General features: G+C 34.6%; 4 protein-coding genes across 4 annotated transcripts; 2 read left to right on the top strand and 2 right to left on the bottom strand.

Moving 5' to 3' along the window:
* Window positions 1-284: 284 nt before the first annotated feature.
* Window positions 285-6,308, top strand: LOC141898720 (cilia- and flagella-associated protein 57-like). Its single transcript, XM_074784781.1, has 20 exons — window positions 285-359; window positions 587-1,071; window positions 1,158-1,417; window positions 1,509-1,671; window positions 1,764-1,916; window positions 1,999-2,141; window positions 2,229-2,394; window positions 2,493-2,819; window positions 2,900-3,073; window positions 3,161-3,322; window positions 3,425-3,580; window positions 3,673-3,766; window positions 3,851-4,041; window positions 4,129-4,302; window positions 4,396-4,554; window positions 4,639-4,782; window positions 4,859-4,975; window positions 5,064-5,195; window positions 5,285-5,428; window positions 5,513-6,308. The coding sequence occupies exons 2-20, from the start codon at window positions 601-603 to the stop codon at window positions 5,834-5,836; spliced, it is 3,654 nt and encodes a 1,217-aa protein (XP_074640882.1). The 5' UTR covers window positions 285-359; window positions 587-600; the 3' UTR covers window positions 5,837-6,308.
* A 175-nt stretch (window positions 6,309-6,483) lies between these two features.
* Window positions 6,484-9,010, bottom strand: LOC141898721 (putative very-long-chain enoyl-CoA reductase art-1). Its single transcript, XM_074784782.1, has 12 exons — window positions 8,968-9,010; window positions 8,678-8,734; window positions 8,456-8,507; window positions 8,332-8,376; window positions 7,966-8,069; window positions 7,763-7,872; window positions 7,567-7,672; window positions 7,395-7,467; window positions 7,254-7,297; window positions 7,089-7,146; window positions 6,868-7,002; window positions 6,484-6,793 (listed from the first exon to the last, which is right to left on the bottom strand). Exons 1-12 carry the CDS (start codon window positions 8,971-8,973, stop codon window positions 6,666-6,668), a joined length of 918 nt encoding a protein of 305 aa, XP_074640883.1. The 5' UTR covers window positions 8,974-9,010; the 3' UTR covers window positions 6,484-6,665.
* A 293-nt stretch (window positions 9,011-9,303) lies between these two features.
* LOC141900055 (dnaJ homolog subfamily B member 4-like) lies at window positions 9,304-12,355 on the top strand. Its single transcript, XM_074786765.1, has 3 exons — window positions 9,304-9,536; window positions 9,620-10,478; window positions 10,572-12,355. Exons 2-3 carry the CDS (start codon window positions 9,645-9,647, stop codon window positions 10,803-10,805), a joined length of 1,068 nt encoding a protein of 355 aa, XP_074642866.1. The 5' UTR covers window positions 9,304-9,536; window positions 9,620-9,644; the 3' UTR covers window positions 10,806-12,355.
* A 1,203-nt stretch (window positions 12,356-13,558) lies between these two features.
* Window positions 13,559-18,025, bottom strand: LOC141899689 (uncharacterized). The gene is made up of 13 exons (XM_074786123.1): window positions 17,783-18,025; window positions 17,346-17,530; window positions 16,400-16,523; window positions 16,172-16,320; window positions 16,021-16,081; window positions 15,873-15,940; window positions 15,430-15,713; window positions 15,222-15,325; window positions 15,082-15,145; window positions 14,901-15,010; window positions 14,601-14,816; window positions 14,312-14,502; window positions 13,559-14,214 (listed from the first exon to the last, which is right to left on the bottom strand). Exons 1-13 carry the CDS (start codon window positions 17,882-17,884, stop codon window positions 13,764-13,766), a joined length of 2,109 nt encoding a protein of 702 aa, XP_074642224.1. The 5' UTR covers window positions 17,885-18,025; the 3' UTR covers window positions 13,559-13,763.
* Window positions 18,026-18,213: the final 188 nt, after the last annotated feature.

The raw sequence follows: 18,213 nt of genomic DNA, 5'->3' as shown, positions 1-18,213 counted from the left end.
ATTTATTCATCAAAAAATACATGATGATAAATAAAAGGGCTAAGATAAAAGATAGAAAAAATGCCGAAATATAATTATTTGTGACCACAAAATCAATATCGCCATTTCGATCATATGTTTTAACAAACGACAAGGACGGTCATGTCGTAATAAGTTAGCAATGTGCCGTTGAAAGAATGGGACTCGAACACTCAGATAAATGGATAAATCAGCACTTGCATAGAGTCAATACACTCTAACATAGAGGGCGCTATCCCTGAGCGTCATGGTAACCAGGAAGTAATTACTTCGGACTTTGCAACAAACTTGGACTGGAGCAAACTTGTGGAAAATCTGTATGTAATACGCTGATTGTAAAGGTACGACTTTCAGAATTCATTTTACGGTTAGTAGAGAGAAGGCCTAAATTCCTGCACCGTTGGTTGTTATTGTTTAGCCTTTTTTTACCAGACCAGTCATTTGAAAAAAACAATTTTTTGGTTTTGCCTTAGTAGGGGCTTAGTAGTTAGTTTTGGGGACTTTTTTTGACAATTCCAATTTGTCAATTTGTTTTCTTTCATCAAATTCCATTTTTTTCAAATTGCAGCAAGGACCATTAGAATGTCGATTGCTTTGGCACAGCCCCGCCATATCTTTGGTTTGCGAACAGGAGTGACGGGAAACATCGCTTACCAAGATGAACAAACCATTGTGTATCCATGCGGCGCGAACTGCATACTTTACAACATCGACCAGAAGTCGCAAAAATTCATTCCAGCTTCAGAAAAGAGCCATGGAATGACAGCGATGGCTGTCAGTCCGAATAGAAGATATGTGGCTATTGCTGAAAAAGGAGAACGTGCCACCATCACAATATATGATCTACATTCTCTGAGACGTAGGAAAGTTCTGAGCAGCACTGAAGTTCAATCAGATGAATTTGTTAGCCTTGCTTTCTCACCCGATTCGAAATATCTAGTTGCTCAAGGCGGGCGTCCAGATTGGACCTTACTTTACTGGACATGGGAAAAATCAAAGGTTATGGCTACAACAAAGTCAACAAATCCACAGACAAATTCACCGGTTTATCAGGTGAGAATTCATAGTAATGTTTGGCATATGACATGTAGCTCCGATGAGTTTTCTGAATGAATCATTCCTTATTTCTGTTATTCTAGGTGACTTTCAATCCACAAGATAATACTCAACTATGCGTAGTCGGTCATGGTATATTCAAGTTGTTTCGCTACAGTGAGGGAAATCTGAAGCAGTTCACCTTCCTGAAACTAGAACCGCAGAATTATCTCAGTCATGCTTGGGTTTCTGATGAAAGAGTTGTCGTTGGGACAGATACTGGACGCCTTTTATTATTTGAATCCGGAGAGTTAAAGTATGAATTCCAAATTGCCTTATCTCAGAAAGATGGTGAAAAAGAAAGGTAAGTTCTAGGCTATCTATCAATTTCTTTTGATATCATTTCAACTATTGTCATAAATATTCAGTGGAGTGTTTGTTTATATTATTCACAGGAGTTCAATAACAGAAGATGACACAACTCATAAAGGACCGCCACAGATAACTACTATAGTTTCATTCTCTAAAGGTTTTGCATGCTCTTATGGACCTGGAATCGTTTTACTTTATGAAAAGACTGATGATAAAGATTACTTCAGGAAGTCAAAAGAAATTAGGGTATGAAATTTCAAAAAATATACTTTTCACAAAAGGCATGTAATACTGTTATTGTGAAATTGTTGTAAATGGTGGAAAACATTTTTTGACAGGTACCGGCTGATCAAAATAGTGCAGATCCTAGCAGATCAGAACAGCAAGTTATCACATCACTCACAGTCAGTCCCTCTGAGGAAACTCTCATCTGTACGACAGATGCTAATCAAATATACAGCATCACTTTATCCAGCGCAGACCTCGGGAAGGTAATTATTCATTTCGAAATAAGCCAAACTTCTGACTCCTTTTAGATTACACTGTTCATTACGTTTCCAATTTCATTTCTAGCAGGGGGATCAAGCCCACTTTGAAATCCTGTCGCAATCATTTCACTCCAGTCAAGTGTCAGGTCTCGATGTCTGTATCAGAAAGCCGCTCATTGCAACATGTTCCGTGGATCGGTCCGTTCGTATCTGGAATTTCGAAACCTGGTCAGTGAAACATCTGTTTATTTAACTTGTATTGTAGATGCATACATCAATAGCTGCAATGCTTATTTTTTTATTGAAAATTTTCAGCAATCTGGAACTTTATAAGGAGTTTGCTGAAGAAGCTTACAGTATCGCACTCCATCCATCTGGTCTGTACATTCTAGTTGGGTTCAGCGATAAATTACGTCTAATGAATCTGCTGATTGATGATATCCGCACATTCAAAGAGTTTACTATTAGAGGATGTCGTGAGGTATTCTTACAATGAATGAATACCGGTATTTGGATTTATGGAATCCCTGTTTGTGGCTGATATACTACGTACTTAATGCCTTGTCATGTAATTTTCAGTGTGCGTTTAGTAATGGTGGAAATCTATTTGCTGCTGTTCATAGTAACATCATTCAAATTTACTCGACTACAACATTTGAGAATATTGCCAATCTAAAGGGTCACAATGGTAAAATCCGTTCTATTATCTGGAGCAATGATGATGCTAAGATTATTTCTTGCGGTATGGAGGGAGCTGTATATGAATGGGATCCTCTTACTGGTAAACGTGTTGGTGAAAATGTCATCAAATCGTGTAGCTACACTGGAGTTGCAATCAGTCCAGATGGAAAGAATACATTTGCAGTCGGTTCTGATAAAACGCTGAAAGAAATTTCTGATTCTCAGGTAAAGTCTAATAATCGTTCTTGGTTGATTTGTTATCTTTTGTAAAGATCAGGATAATTTGTCGGATGTTGTATTTATAGATACTACGAGACATCGACGCTAAAGACCTAACTCTGACATCAATTGCCATGTCACATTCTGGACGTATGTTGTTTTCTGGCTGCTCAAATGGTGCTCTACGCTCTATCAAGTTTCCTCTCACGGTTCCCGGTGAATGGCAGGAACACCAAGGCCATTCATCAACTGTCATAAAGGTAAAAATTTGCAGCAATAGTGACATCTTCAGTCCAGAGTCTTAAAAGAAATTCAGACAATGTACCAAAATTCATAAAATCTTTCAGATGAAAATCACCTACGATGATCAATATCTGATCTCAGTTGCGGAAGATGCTTCCATTTCATTGTGGAAAATTCAAGACAAGGAAGGTCGTGGTTTGAAAAGAGATAAAGAAGTTGGTTGGGCTGAAGAAATTCTCATCACTAAAACAGATCTTGAAGAGAAGGTCAGTTGTATTCCAATGATAAGCCTAAACAGTGCCAGTAGCTATTATTTCTTATTTTGTTTGGAACCTACATGTTTTATAATGATTGATACATGTATTTAGAATGCAATGATGAGCGAATACAAGACACGAGTTGAAGAACTGAAAATGGAAAATGAATACCAACTGCGACTGAAGGATATGAATTACAATGAGAAAATCAAAGAACTTACTGAAAAATTTATCCAGGAAATGGAATCACTGAAAACTAAGAATCAGGTAAGGGTTATATCTGACAGGAAATTTGAAAAGAAAGTATCATAAGTTGTAACAAATTGACAAACGTTTACAAATGGTGATCATATTTCTAGGTCCTGAAAACAGATAAAGACAAGGAGGAAGCAAGACATGAAGAAGAGGTTCAAGAATGCATGGAAAAGCACAGCAAAGAACTTCAAGATTTAGGTAGATTGATTTGATTCATTCGTCAAAACTTGAAAATGGAACTTAGTGATTATAGATTTCACTTCAATATGATGTCAATTTCAGAATCGGCCAACAACCAGAAACTTATGTTGGAGTATGAAAAATACCAAGAGCTCCAATCAAAGAGCCAAAAAATGCAGGAAGACTACGAACGTCAGTTGCAGGAGATGGAAGAAAGTAAAGAGAGAGCTCTTGAAGAATTGACTGAGTATTATGAGACTAAACTTCAAGATAAAACCACTCAACTTGAGCAGGTAATTGAAATCATTGTTTGAATTGAGGTTATTTCACCTAAATATTACTATGCTTGTTTATCATCATTCATCATTTTTACTGATCAGGCTCATGATGAGGCAAGACAGCAGAATAGAGAATATGAAGAAACAAAACGTCAGATTGAAGAAGATGCTGATAGAGAAATACTGGACATCAAAAACAAATTTGAAAGAAGGCTGAGAGATGAAAAAGAAGCCAATATGAGACTAAAAGGGGAAACTGGAATCATGAAAAAGAAGGTAAAGCATCTAATCACCTTGAATGCTATATTTTCGTTCATGTACAATATCTATTGTATGACATCTATGATAATGGATTTTATATCTATACAGTTTACCAGTCTGCAGAAGGAAATTGATGACCACAAAGAGGAGATCAAGAAATTCCAAGCAGAAACTGCAAAACTTGGAAACATCATCCGCAACTTGGAGAAAGATATTAATGGTCTAAAGAAAGAAATTCAAGAGCGAGATGAAACTATTCAAGATAAGGTAAGTTGAATTATGAAAATTTTTCTTTTGAAGTAGACCCTATTCATGATTTAAGAGTTTAATGGGAGTTTATTTCATGAACAGGAAAAGAGAATATATGATTTGAAAAAGAAGAATCAAGAATTAGAAAAATTCAAGTTTGTGCTTGATTACAAGATTAAAGAACTGAAAAAGCAGATTGAACCACGTGAAAATGACATCAAGGCCATGAAAGAACAAATTCAAGAGGTTTGTCAATTTGTAAAGTAGTGAATCTTATAAAATGAACATATTCAGCAATAACAACAAATGACCTTAATTGCAGATGGAAAGTGAATTGGAGAGATTCCACAAACAGAATACACAACTAGAATTGAATATCACAGAATTACGACAGAAATTGAAAGCCACTGATAAAGAGATGCACCAAGAGAGACAAAAGGTATGACTATAGATTACAATTTCAAATAAAGTTTATATAAAAAAAAAAGATAAACTTTAAGTTAATATCGATATTTTGATTGCTTTAGGTTAGAGATGTTGAAGCAGTCGTCAAGAGATTCAAGACCGATTTGCATAATTGTGTTGGTTACATTCAAGATCCTAAAATGTTGAAGGAAAGCATCAAGGCTTTATACCAAAAACATGTACAAGAGGATATTGTAAGTAATATATAATATACATAGCAAAGTAAATTGGACAGCGTAAGTTTGGATGATCATTCATGTGTAATTTGATTTCAATTTGACAGACTGAAACTGCAAGTGTGGATGCAGATATTCAGAAAGAATACAGTCGTCAAAGAGAGCATCTGGAAAGATCGGTTGCTTCACTGCGTAAAAAACTATCTAAAGATACCGAAATTCATAGAGCTGACAACGTCAGAATAATGCAGGTAAATATAGAGACATCAATCTGATTTCGAATTCATAATCTTCTGATATTGTAATAAGTTTATTTTCAAATAATTCATTATTAGGAGAATGTTTCACTTATCAAAGAAATAAATGACTTACGAAAAGAGTTGAAGATTGCACGAACACAGGTTCATGATCTCGAAGCTGCGCTCGGCTTACACAGAAAGAATAAGAGTAATGTGTCGGAAGCAGCAGCAACCCTAGCAGCTGTAACCTCTACCAATAAGAATGCGATGATTGAAAAAGATTTAGAAGAAAATATCAAAGTAATTGATTTACAGAAGGGCGAACTGAAGCGTTTACGAACGCAAGTGCGTGAAATGGAAATGCAATTGTCTAATCGTCCACCATCTGGAGCGAGATTACCTCCAATGACTGTTTCTTAAATTAGAAAATATAATATTTTCATGTATCAATATTGTATCTATAATGTTTTATTCTGTGATATACATGGTAGCACATCAGTTAGTACTTCAGATATTGTGCTTAAAATCTAGATAATTTTCTTTTTGTGTGATTTGCTGATATGATTACATATGACTCATAAAAAGATTCAAATCCTATTATACATTTATTATTACATCAATTGAACTGCTTAACATTTCGTGTTGTAAACTGTATTTTCAATTAAAATGGTCCTTTCATTTAATCCATTCCTATTGTCTACAACAGTATACAATATAATGTCTTAGTGCTAGCAACTCTTTTGACGTACTGGTTATTCCTTTTTTGTTAAGTTGATATTGCTAAATTATATTGAAATAAATTTTTTAAGAAATGTGATAGAAATCAAAAGCTTAAATCAGTGATCCGTCCTTCTTTACTAAATGATAACAGTTTGTAAATAAAACATATTTTCCACCAAATCCTCTCTTCACTCGAGTTTTCAGTTTTTCTCACTTCGCATATTACTCCATTCATTGGGAAAGTAACACCATAGGACGCTTGAAAAGGGATTCAACTCGACAGTAAATCATATAAATGGATCTAAATATGATATAAAGGCAAAGAATGATATTTCAATCTAGACAATGATCTTTATTGTATAATTCACTATAAAAATTTGATCTTGACAAGAGACTGATATGACACAAATCAAGCTTCAGAACAATACAATCAGTGAAAGCACATCGAACTAAAAAGCTGAAGTCACTACTTGGAATAGCAATTACCATGCTTTCTTAAAACAACATAAAACACTTTAAATGTACGTTATTACAGTATGAATGGAATAATAGCTTTGCGTCCACGTGGATAGTTCTTGAATTCTTTCTTGTAATTTCGATGTTTGCCGAGTGCCCAAACTGCCATTTGATAAAACCCAGCAGCAGTAAAGAGTAAGGCTGTAAATAAAGAGGATATACATTTTTTCTAAATGTTGATTGCAAGGAATTTTCACACAACTCGGATAGTTTACCGGGTAAGCTTTGAGATAAGATACTGAAACTTGTCCAAGCAAGTGCTTCATATGTGTAGTTCGGACAGCTAACAAAATAGAATAACCAAGTGAATTGATTCATTGATGGGTATGGTATCTTTCGCTCCTTTGTTCCTGCAATAATAAAACATAAGAAATACAAGCATTTGCAAATATTTATTCTTCGATTTACAAAAGGTGTTTATGGTAATCAATAATACCTGGTGGTCTCAAGTTTCGCAAAGATAAATGGATTGAAAAGTTTCCAAGCTGACTGAACTAAAAAAAAATAAAATAGATAGATGTATTTAAGACATCTTAGGTTGGCAGTGAAGACAATACTAACATAACAAGTAAATTACAAAATGCAACAAGAGTTAACTTACGATGAATGCAGCTAATCCTCCATAAAGTTGAATATCACCATATCCTTAAAAAGACACATAGATTTGATTTGAGAACATTAAGTATGAAGTTATTTGTTCTTATAGATCATTTGCATATCGGATGACATAACCTGAACTTACTTGCAGGTGTGTAAAGTGGGTGGTTGTTGAAATAAGCAACAAAAGCCGTGAAACCCCAGTAGTAACTGCAGTTCTGAAATACATTAAATATATTCATGAATATTCATTGTAATTATGATTCAATTGTTTCAATCTTTTCAAAAAACAATTCAAAAGTTCATCTCAGTGATACCTTAAATAGATTACTGATTGGCATAGTTGCATGTGAAAACCTATGAACGAATAAAGTTTCAATCAAACGCTTCAAGTAATGAGTCGACCAGCAACCTGCAGCTATACTGAAATCAATACAAATCACAATATTAACGAACAGCGTGAAAAAAAATTAACATAAACTTAAAATTGAGAATTTCTATTTGACAACTAACTGAGCAGCGGTGGTCACAGGAGTTGATGCAGCTTCTCCATAAACTAATGATGGTCGATAGTAGAATAACAGATAGATAACCAATGGTCCAGCATATTCAGCTAAGAATACCTACATAGAAAAGTTATATGTATAAAACCCTTTAATGAAACTTAAGACGAATGAGATCTATACTAAATCTACTGGTAGCCTTAATATACTTACAGTAATCCAGCCTATTTGGGGGCCTAGATCTTTGAAAAAGATTTTGTCTCCTGGTGTTAATTTAAGGTTTTCTAAAGTTTCTTCATCTTTTAATGACTTGCCCCCTGAGGATTGAAAATGAATTCAGTAAAACAGATTATTTCTACACAAAAATTAGACTTTGAAGGATTTTTATATTTCTCAAAAATTATGAGAGCACAAAAGAATGTTAATCAGTTCAATAAATTAGATTGTTAGAATGATGAAAGGTCATCAATAGGATATTTGTGATATATCCGAGATCCTATGATATTATTCTTATCAGTAAAACTAAATGAGATAAGAAGCAATACACCCAATAGGCGAATGTGTGTATGATGAACTTACTGGGTTCAATTCTAAATGACTGTCTGTCTGGATAGAGTTTGCGCTCTGAAAAGCAAAGAGATAATTTTTAGATTTTTTTAAAGAAATATCTCAGAAGGTGGCTTATTGTACAAACAAAACTCACTGATTTTCTGGAATTCCCTTTTCACATCTCGAATAGTTGATGAAGAACATAACTAAATCATAGAATAATGGAATATGATTAAGAAAATTTCTATTAATCATCAAATCGCAGTGAAAATTGTAAATTAATAATTGAACTAATAAGTCAAAGATAAGATGGGCCCATAACAATTCAATAACGCCTTAATTAAAAAGAAGTCAAATGCTAAGATTTTTCACTTACACTTGTATTCTTTAATGTGGTTATAGTCTTGCCAGACCTAGAATCGACAACTTCAAGCTGAAAACAATGAAGAAATAACGTAGGTAGTAACCAAATCAATGCAATAAAGTAAATTGAATTAAATTGATCGTGTAAAAACTTCAATTCCTTTGATTTAGTCGATTTAAAAGTTTTCGTCATGGGTGTCTCCTCACTAAACTACATACATTGCATGATAGTTATCTAAGAATGGAGTTAGTTAGCATTCAATTGTGCAAATTTATGCTAACACCAAAAACATGACATTTTACCTCCATCTCCAGCCAAAAGATAAGAAATACTTCCTGGTTCCTTATGGCTTGATCTCATCCTGCAGACTTCAATCTCAAATTCAAACTTTATTTACAACAATGAACAATTTTTTTTGTTTTGGTAAGTGAATAAGTCTCGGATCGAAATAATTAAATAAGATGTCTATTTTTAAATCAACTAGAATATGCTTATGATGTATTTAATTTTAGAAAGCTATTCTCGCTTCGTCGCATTATTGGGATTCGACCCTTCACCGAAGGCTTTGATCCACTTGATGCACCTCGACCCATTCAATGATCCAATGGGTCTCGAATTTTCCAGAAAGTTCTTGACGCGTCGGGGGCAGAGTTCCAGACATTTCCAGTGCTTTCATCCATAGCGATGTTTATATAGAGACACACACACACATGCATTCATTTATTGCAAAAGTGGGTGCTCGTGCTTAATGACGTTTTCGTATATTCCATTCGAGTAGTGCAGAGTAGAGAGTAGAGAAGTACCAGATTTGAGAACCTTCTTAATTACTGTTTTAAGAATAGCTTGCATACCACACTAGTAACACTTGTTGGTAAGTTAGCATAATAATGATCATTTTTGTTAAAACTGAAATTTGTCAATTTTACCTATTTGATATCTTTTTTGTTTTTTCAGGGTCACATTTTTGAAGTAGGCAATTATGGGGAAAGACTATTACAAGATTCTCGGTGTGGATAAGAATGCCAGTGAAGATGAACTGAAGAAAGCTTATCGAAAAATGGCCTTGAAATATCATCCGGATAAGAATAAGTCGCCTGGCGCCGAGGAAAAGTTTAAGGAAATAGCCGAAGCATATGAAGTATTGACGGATAAGAACAAACGCACAATATATGATCAGTACGGTGAAGAGGGATTGAAAGGTGGTGGTGGAATGCCAGGTGGCAGCAGTGGTCCCGGATTTACTAGTTACACTTTCCAGGGTGACCCGCATGAGATGTTCCGCAATGTTTTCGGCGATGACGATCCGTTTGCCGGAATTTTCCGTTCAGGATTCGGAGGCGGGCCTGGTGGATCAACGAGAATATTTACGTCTTTTGGTGGCGGTGGTCCGGAAAGAATGGATATAGATGACGATAATCCATTTCATAGTTTTGGCGGAATGGGTGGTGGGCCTTTCAGCTCATTCAATACATCTGGCATGGGCGGTATGTCTCATAAACCGAGAAAAGATCCGGCGGTTGTTCATGATTTACCGGTATCGTTAGAGGATATATTCAATGGAACTGTTAAGAAAATGAAAATATCTCGAAAGATTCTTGACGGTAAAACTGTAAGAAAAGAGGACAAAATACTTCAAGTCGAAATAAAAAAAGGTTGGAAAGCAGGAACTAAAATAACTTTCCCGAAAGAAGGAGATCAGAATCCGAATACTATACCTGCTGATATTGTCTTCGTGGTTAAAGATAAACCTCATCCAGTCTTCACGCGTGATGGTAGTGATACTATATATAAAGCTAAAATAAGTCTTCGCGATGTAAGTTCATATCTTAATATCATGATCTAAAAACCAGTATTTCATTGTGTGGAATTAATAGATGCTTAATTACAATCATTCTTATATTTTCAGGCCCTGTGCGGTGGAACCATCAATGTGCCGACAATCGATGGCAAAAAGATACCATTGAGATTAACAGACATCGTAAAACCTGGATCAAAACGTAAGATTAATAGTGAAGGACTACCTCACCCGAAACAGCCAACAAAACGAGGCGATTTAGTTGTCGAATTTGACGTAAAGTTCCCAGATCAGTTGTCACAGTCAGCTAAGGATGCATTAAGTGCAACTCTGCCTGCTAGATAGACATTATCAAAATTATTAGTGTAAATATGCCTGTACAGTATTTAAAAAGATTATGTAGGCCTAATATATGATTATAATTGTGTAGTCATGGTATTTACCCCAATAGCCTTGGGTTTCATATTGTTTTGCTATTACTCCTTGAGAATTTCAAATACCTGTAGTAGAGTGTACATTTTGGTGCGGAATTGAAATGTTAGCAAGAAGCAAACATTACTTGATAGTCAGGCTATGATAGCAGCATCATTTTTCAAAACCGGGGCAAAGAGAATTTGTGACCAGTTTAAGAAATAAAATGTGTGATGGATCAGGGAGATGCAAGATCTGTGGGGATGGATTGAGAAATCCAAGATTTCTCATTTCAAATACATTCTCATAATATATTGGATAACTGAAATGAGAATAAAAAAAGCTTCATACAATGTATATAGATCAACTTCGTTCTTGCGCTTCATTCAGGCTTTACTCAAAGAGATATGAAGCATTTGATGAAATAATGCCTGTAGAGGTATTTATATGCTAGTGTATACCTAGTGTACGTGGGCTAATATTGCTGAATAGGAAAATCTGTGATACAATTACCAAACATTATACTTAGTAATTACCCAATTCATAGTCAATACTACAATAAAAGCAATTACCAGTATGAGCTTTTAATTTTTTCAGAAAACTGTGTCAAGTAGATATAGATAAAGTAGATGGAAAGGAATCGTTAAATGTTTTTAATGTATCACTTGTTCTACAGTAACGTGTTTTTTGTATGTTCAAGGGAAGTGTAATGATTTATTTATAAATTGCATTCCAGTGAGATGTAAATGTTCTAGGTAGACTAACTGACAAGGATTCGACTAGCATGTTGGTGTTAGGCTTGAAATCAAATGAAGTCGGCTTAAATTGATTAGAATTTGTTAGAGAGACTTGAAAGTAATAAAAGCTACTGGCGTGTTATATGCATACCGGGATATATTTTATATAGATTTACAGCTACTGTATTAAAGATCCGACAGATAAGAAGATCGTATTTTAATTTTTCTCTGAAGCCCAGTCCGTGTTTACTAAACATATCAGTGATTAAATTGTAATTGCATCTTGAAAGTCTGGTTTCATTGATACTTGAAGAAAACCAGCGAGTTGTTGATACCTCAGTGGATTAACTGATGGCTACCAAGTGTACTATAGCACTGTACGAGGTTACTATATAACTGGAGGCTAGGGAAGATTTCATCTGGTGTAAAAATTACATACATCAGATATATCTAGACGATGATCTAAGAAGTCGTATATTTTCATAGACACATGGTGGTAGGATGAATTGGATTTTTTGTTTGCCTGCCATTTTTGCGTAGAAAATTTATTTTCGGATGCATTTGAGCTGTGCAGTAATTTTTTGTAACTTTTAGTTAGTTCACTTAGAGAATTCATTGCTGGAAGTCCGTTAAAAGATTTTAGCTTAAAATCTGTAAATACAAGTTAGTATTGAAGCCGATATTCAGTATATAGTTTAGCTTAAGCAGGTATAATATATCGTTCTTTGTTATTTAAATATGAAAATAAATTCAGAAATTTTGTTGAAATTTAAAAATGTGGCTTGCGTGGATTGTTTTCTTGCTAACAAAAGAGGATACTACAACTACGGATGAATGTTATGGTTTGAAGGTGTGTCAACTGTAATTGTTTGAATTATTCGAGAAATTTCTCATTCTCAAAAGGACCAGCACTTATAAAATCAATACTGCTTTGAATGTTGGTAAACGTATGAGTTACTTTTATGAGTAAAACACGGTTACATGGTGTGACGGCAGGAAATACATGTTAAAATGTCTTATCGATCAATATCTATGTTCTGCATGAAAAATGAAAAAAAGATATTTTAGCGCAATCTAATAGAAGCTGAATACAAAGTCGGGGAAATTTCTAGAAGGTAAAACTTCCAGAAATATCCATCAAAACTCACTGTCTATTTGATATATAATTCTAAAAGGATGTAATGGAATACACCTACTAGATGGCAAAGGATTTCAAATAGAGGAATTGTTTGATATTAACACAACTGCATTGACAAATGAAATCAGTGCCAACACCTCACGCATTACCATATCAATAGCCCGTTAAAAATTCTTTGGCTTTCTTTTTTCTTACGTCAAGTTGAAGATGATACAAAATCTGGAAGATTCTATTATCCCAAAGGCAACTTCATCAAAGGTTTATTGATTCGTGTCTAGAACAAAATATCTGAATGACTTTTGGCATTGTTTCTTTTAACCCCATGAATATGACACCAAAACGATGTTCTGACAAGACATAGAAACGGAAATCTTTAGCATTAGTGTCACCAGCAACTCGGTTAACTCACAAAAATACGTATGTTGCTTATTACTCGGACAAGATTAGGTACTGGTACATGTGTATGTGCGATGATCCAAAAAGCATCCGACTCATTTCCTTAGTTCCAGATTGAATTTCATTGTGATTCGCCATCGTACTTTAAGTAAAAATCTGGGGGATGCTTGTCTCAACAGGAGTAAATAATTCCATTCAATCTTGAGCCGTATAAACTATTTTATTATTCATAATTCGGAAGAAATCTGATCTTTAGTAATCCAAATTAAGTCAGTTCTAGACTGTACGGGAACTTCATGTACAGTTTCCTTCAAAGACCGATTTAAAAATATTTCCTCTGATAAAACTAAACTGATCAGAATTTCATACAAAATATAATTTATTTCTTGATTTTGAAAAATTTTACAATAACTGTTAACATTTCGATTATTCATTCAATGAATTCATTCAGTTAACATTTCGATTATTCATTCAATGAATTCATTCACAGCATACCTAAATGAAATAGTACTGTGGAAAGCAGCTTTATTAAATCATTCTAACAGTTCAATTCAAATCGAATATGAAATGCAATCCATGGATACTATCCATACTCAGCTTACAATGTTTCACATATCATAGTTACGTGTACCAAAAATTAGGAGCAAGAACACCATCGGGAGGTGGTATATTTCCAGACTTCAACCACTTCTGTAAACAGCTTTCTAAACGAACGACAGGCCCTCCCGAGCCAGCCGGTGTAACTTTTTGTATTTTTGGTAAATATGCCAGCACTATGGCATTAAGTAACTTGTGAAATTGTTTCCCGTAAGTTTTATTCAAAACATTTCCCGTCACTTGTAAGAAATCATACAACATAGTCGCAGTAATACTCGGTCGCGGTTCGAGATTGATAACATTTACCAGCCAAATCCAAGATTGTTCGATACCAAAAGGATGTGGATGGTTAGATGCACTATCTGGTGGCATAGTTATCAATATTGCAGCGAAGAGTCTCATCATTCCAGACATCCTCCGTAAAAACTTGTCCTGTTTTTCAATCTGTCCATCTTCATATCTATATCCTTGTGATCTGTAATGAATGCACATTAAGCATCAAGACTTGAAACGTAGATTTTAGGTTACATAAGAAAATGACTAGAACAGACTAGAAATGAAAGCTATCTCACTTGTAAAAATCTTCTTGACTTTGGCCATCTTGTTTTGGAATATAGTACGGGACTAAATATGGACAATTCATATAGAAATGACCTAATAACAAGTCACCAATGGCTGGAACCATTGACCATACACCAACAACTACTCCAGCAATTGGAAAAGCTGTGTCAAAGTTCGAAGACACTTGTTCTTCTCCTTGTTTCTGAAAGAGGATTGAAAACCATTAGCAAGCTACACAGCATCCAAGGAAAGTGAAATAACATTTGCCAATGTAGTCAAAACTATTCTTAGAATACATACTACAATCTTCTTTGCAAACAAGTCGCGAACAAATGGAACACCCGTAGGATTTTCACCAGCTGACACCTTTTTTCCAGCGATAGTTTCAACTGTTTGCCCACCAAGTAGAAATACTAGTTTTTTCAGTTTGTCCCGTAGGTGAGAACCACTGACAGATGCGATTGAGTTGATAGGTGTATTGACAGCTTTTTGGAGTTCAAATCTGAACTTCTTGAGCTGAAAGTATAATGTGTTAGAACATACCGTTAATTAAGTGACAGAAACGATTGATTCAGTTTGATTCGGATCATGTGCGCTTACCTCTGGCTTAGTCAATATATCTGCAAAATTCCGCTCATTCTCTTTCAATGTCTTCATGATTCTATTGTATTGTTTATGGCAAGCTTCGGTAACACACAGCACAACATCAGCTGAAATAGACAATACATGGCTTTGTAGATAAATACAAGTAAAATACATGAACTACCATGATCATAATTACCTTTAGCTAGAACAGCAATTCCCTCGGCAGATGTGGATTTAACTGCAGCAGCAGCAGCCCTTTCCTGCGTAAAGAAGACATGAAGCTACAATTAAATGCGTAGACACAATACTAAAATGTACAACTGATAATTCACTTACCTTTTCTTTCTGCTGCTTGAGTTGTTCAGCTTTTTTCTGTTCTTCTTCCTGCTTTTTCTGTTTTTCTAGATTTTCTTCATCTTTGCCTTTTTTCACTGCGTTTTCTTGAGAGTCAAAATTTAAATTGAAAATACATTGGTCATTTATGGAAAATAATGAAACGTTACATAATATAAATGACACGCATCACACAGAAGGAATAACATACCAATAGCTTTTATTGTATTGATACGAGCAGTGGACACAGAATTACTCAGCTCTCTGACTCTGTTCATGTGTTCCTCTGTTGCACCATTTGATTTAGCTAACACTACAGCCTGCTCGATCTTCAAATTAAGCGTGTTCACCATATCTATGGCTTTTTGTATATTTGGTGGCAGATGTTGCTTATAAGGACATTGTTCCAGCAATACTTGCAGTTCATCTTTGGTTTTCTTACAATCCAGTAATGTTTGCAGAATCCACTGTAACCTCTTCTGTGCTTCTTGGCGTCTAAAAGGCATGTAAATGGGTCATTTTTTGGTTATTGTGCAAACTGGGGAACAGAATTTCTGAAATTTCTTTTTAACGAATTCATCATTCAAAAATGTCTAGAAAGTTATCAATCATTTCACATTAACAACTCAATATTCAAGTGATAGATATCTTTACCTTCTGATTTGAAGTTCATCTTTTTCCTTTTGTTTTGCCTCAGCTTCTTTGAGTTTCGCATGAAGTTGCTGTAAGTAATTGAACAATCCAAATCATTTTCTTGCACAATCTTGTTCTATTTCCCGAAAAACATTATTCTCATTCTTACCATAGCATGTTGCTTTCGTCGCTCTTTGAATTGAATCTGTCTTTCTTGAACTTCCTTTTTCCTTTAATAGCAAAGTTTTTTTTAGATAATTATGTACATGGACAGAAGGATGTGCCCGATTTGAATTAGGCCTAATTGCAGATTGGTATACCATTGATTTTCTTCTGCTTCAAGCATAGCTAATCGTTTATAATTCTCTAATTCCTTCTGTAACTGTTGCTGTTTGAAGCTTTCCTCTATGTTTTTTTGGATATTCTGTGAAATTTGATCACTCTGCTTCCTCTTCTCTTTGACAGCGTTCTAAAATAAATAAGATATACCCCGGTATTTTATCTTATTTTATATCTAAATAAATGGGGCATTACTATCGATCACTTACTGCAATACTCATTTCACAGGATTTTTCATAAACTTCTATCATAGAATCTACTGGACTAGTAGCTCTATCTGATAATCCAACTTTTGATTTCTTCTGTGATGCAATATCAGTTTCATCCTTATTCCTATAAACAGAACATTTTTAAGCTAAAAGAATCAAAGAATGATGATGAGTTATTCTAAATATAAATATAAATTCCAGATTTTGAGAAAGATAATAGGTAACGAGACGAGTAGTACTATAAAGGTTAACTATTTATTTGACGCACAAGCTTTCGCTGCTAATGAATAGAAGCTTAGTCAGGTGAATGAGTGATTCACATGATGAAGCTTCTATACATTAGTAGCGAAAGCTTGCGCGTCAAATAAATAGTTAACCTATAAAGTACTACTCGTCTCGTTACTTATTTTAAACCAGGTTAACCCTTTCAGTGCTGACTAGTTAATACCCTATAGTGCTAGAGATAATTTGAAAATTAAAAAAAATTCCACCCTAGTGTGTTTAATAACGGGAATACCACTATAGTGCGTCTATACCGCGGCACTGTATATCGTTAGTTACTAGTATTTCATTATGTTTGACAGGTGCTGCCATTTTTCAAGAGAGATAGGCCTAATTACTAATTACTAATTACATCAATACACTGCACTGCGGTGTACTAGCAAAATCTATCACTGATTTATACACCGCACTACGGTGTAGACGCACTGAAAGGGTTAACACGATTGGTATTATGTGTGCTATCCTTCAGTGCATTGCCAATTTGTGAAATAGAGCAAAACTATAAATCATTTATTGTTCAGAAACCAGAACCCAAAGTATTTCATCTTTGTTAAATAATGAATGACGAAGTTAGCTCGAGAAGTAGGCTATTCAAAGCTTTGAATTTTAAAGACTTTAATTTTGGGAGATGGTTTTTCCCAATACTGCAAGATGATTCTGGTACCTTTCTTTTCGGTGACAGCCAGTTTTAGGAGTACTTTTACAACTTTCCTCTTTCGTCGTAATAGAAAAACTTTGAATATCTGAAGTGGCGACTGTTACAACCATAGAAGAGTCATCACCACCGCGAAGATATGACGGAATATTCACATTCAACGGTGGATAGTTTGTACAATCATCAAGAGTTTTCTGAAAAATAATCAATCATATAAAATTAAACATTTCTAATTTTCTTATTTTTAGAAGCAGAATCGTTTTTACACTACAACTCCGATGTTCAGCCCCTGCGGGCCCGTCTTGGCGAGAGATCAGCAATTATTGTCATCAAAAATTATCATTATTATTTCCATCATAATTTCTTATAATAATGTTAATCACAGAAAATGCATAATTCTGGTAGATTTGTTTTTTCATGTTGTTTTTTAAGAGCTTTAGACCTACCTTTACTGAATCTTTGCTATCAAACCAATTTCTGTCATAAACCAATCGACCCTTCTTTGAAGATTTCAAAGCAACTAAAACTGGGGATGATTCTTCGGGCATTTCGTCGGTGATTGAAGCCACAGGTAATGATATAGATAATTAATTAGGCATGTTTATTATCATTTCATTCATTAATGCTTATTGCACCGGTTCAAAACAAAATTTCATTGAAGGCGAACGGCTACGATGTCCGGTCCATGAGTCCGTTCACAATTAATCTCCACTCAACTTGTAAAGTCTACTGAATATAAAACTCACAGAGCTTATAGAAATTTACAGTCTTATTCCTGATGTAGGCAACTATTGAAAAAATCCCTTACATATGCAAATGAATATCTAATCAAAAGTCACAAAGTACGATTTGTACTTTTTTACATATTATATGCATT

This window comes from Tubulanus polymorphus, chromosome 2 (assembly GCF_964204645.1).
Source record: "Tubulanus polymorphus chromosome 2, tnTubPoly1.2, whole genome shotgun sequence".
Classification (NCBI taxonomy): Eukaryota; Metazoa; Nemertea; class Palaeonemertea; order Tubulaniformes; family Tubulanidae; genus Tubulanus; species Tubulanus polymorphus.
This window is presented reverse-complemented; position numbering and strand designations above follow the sequence as displayed.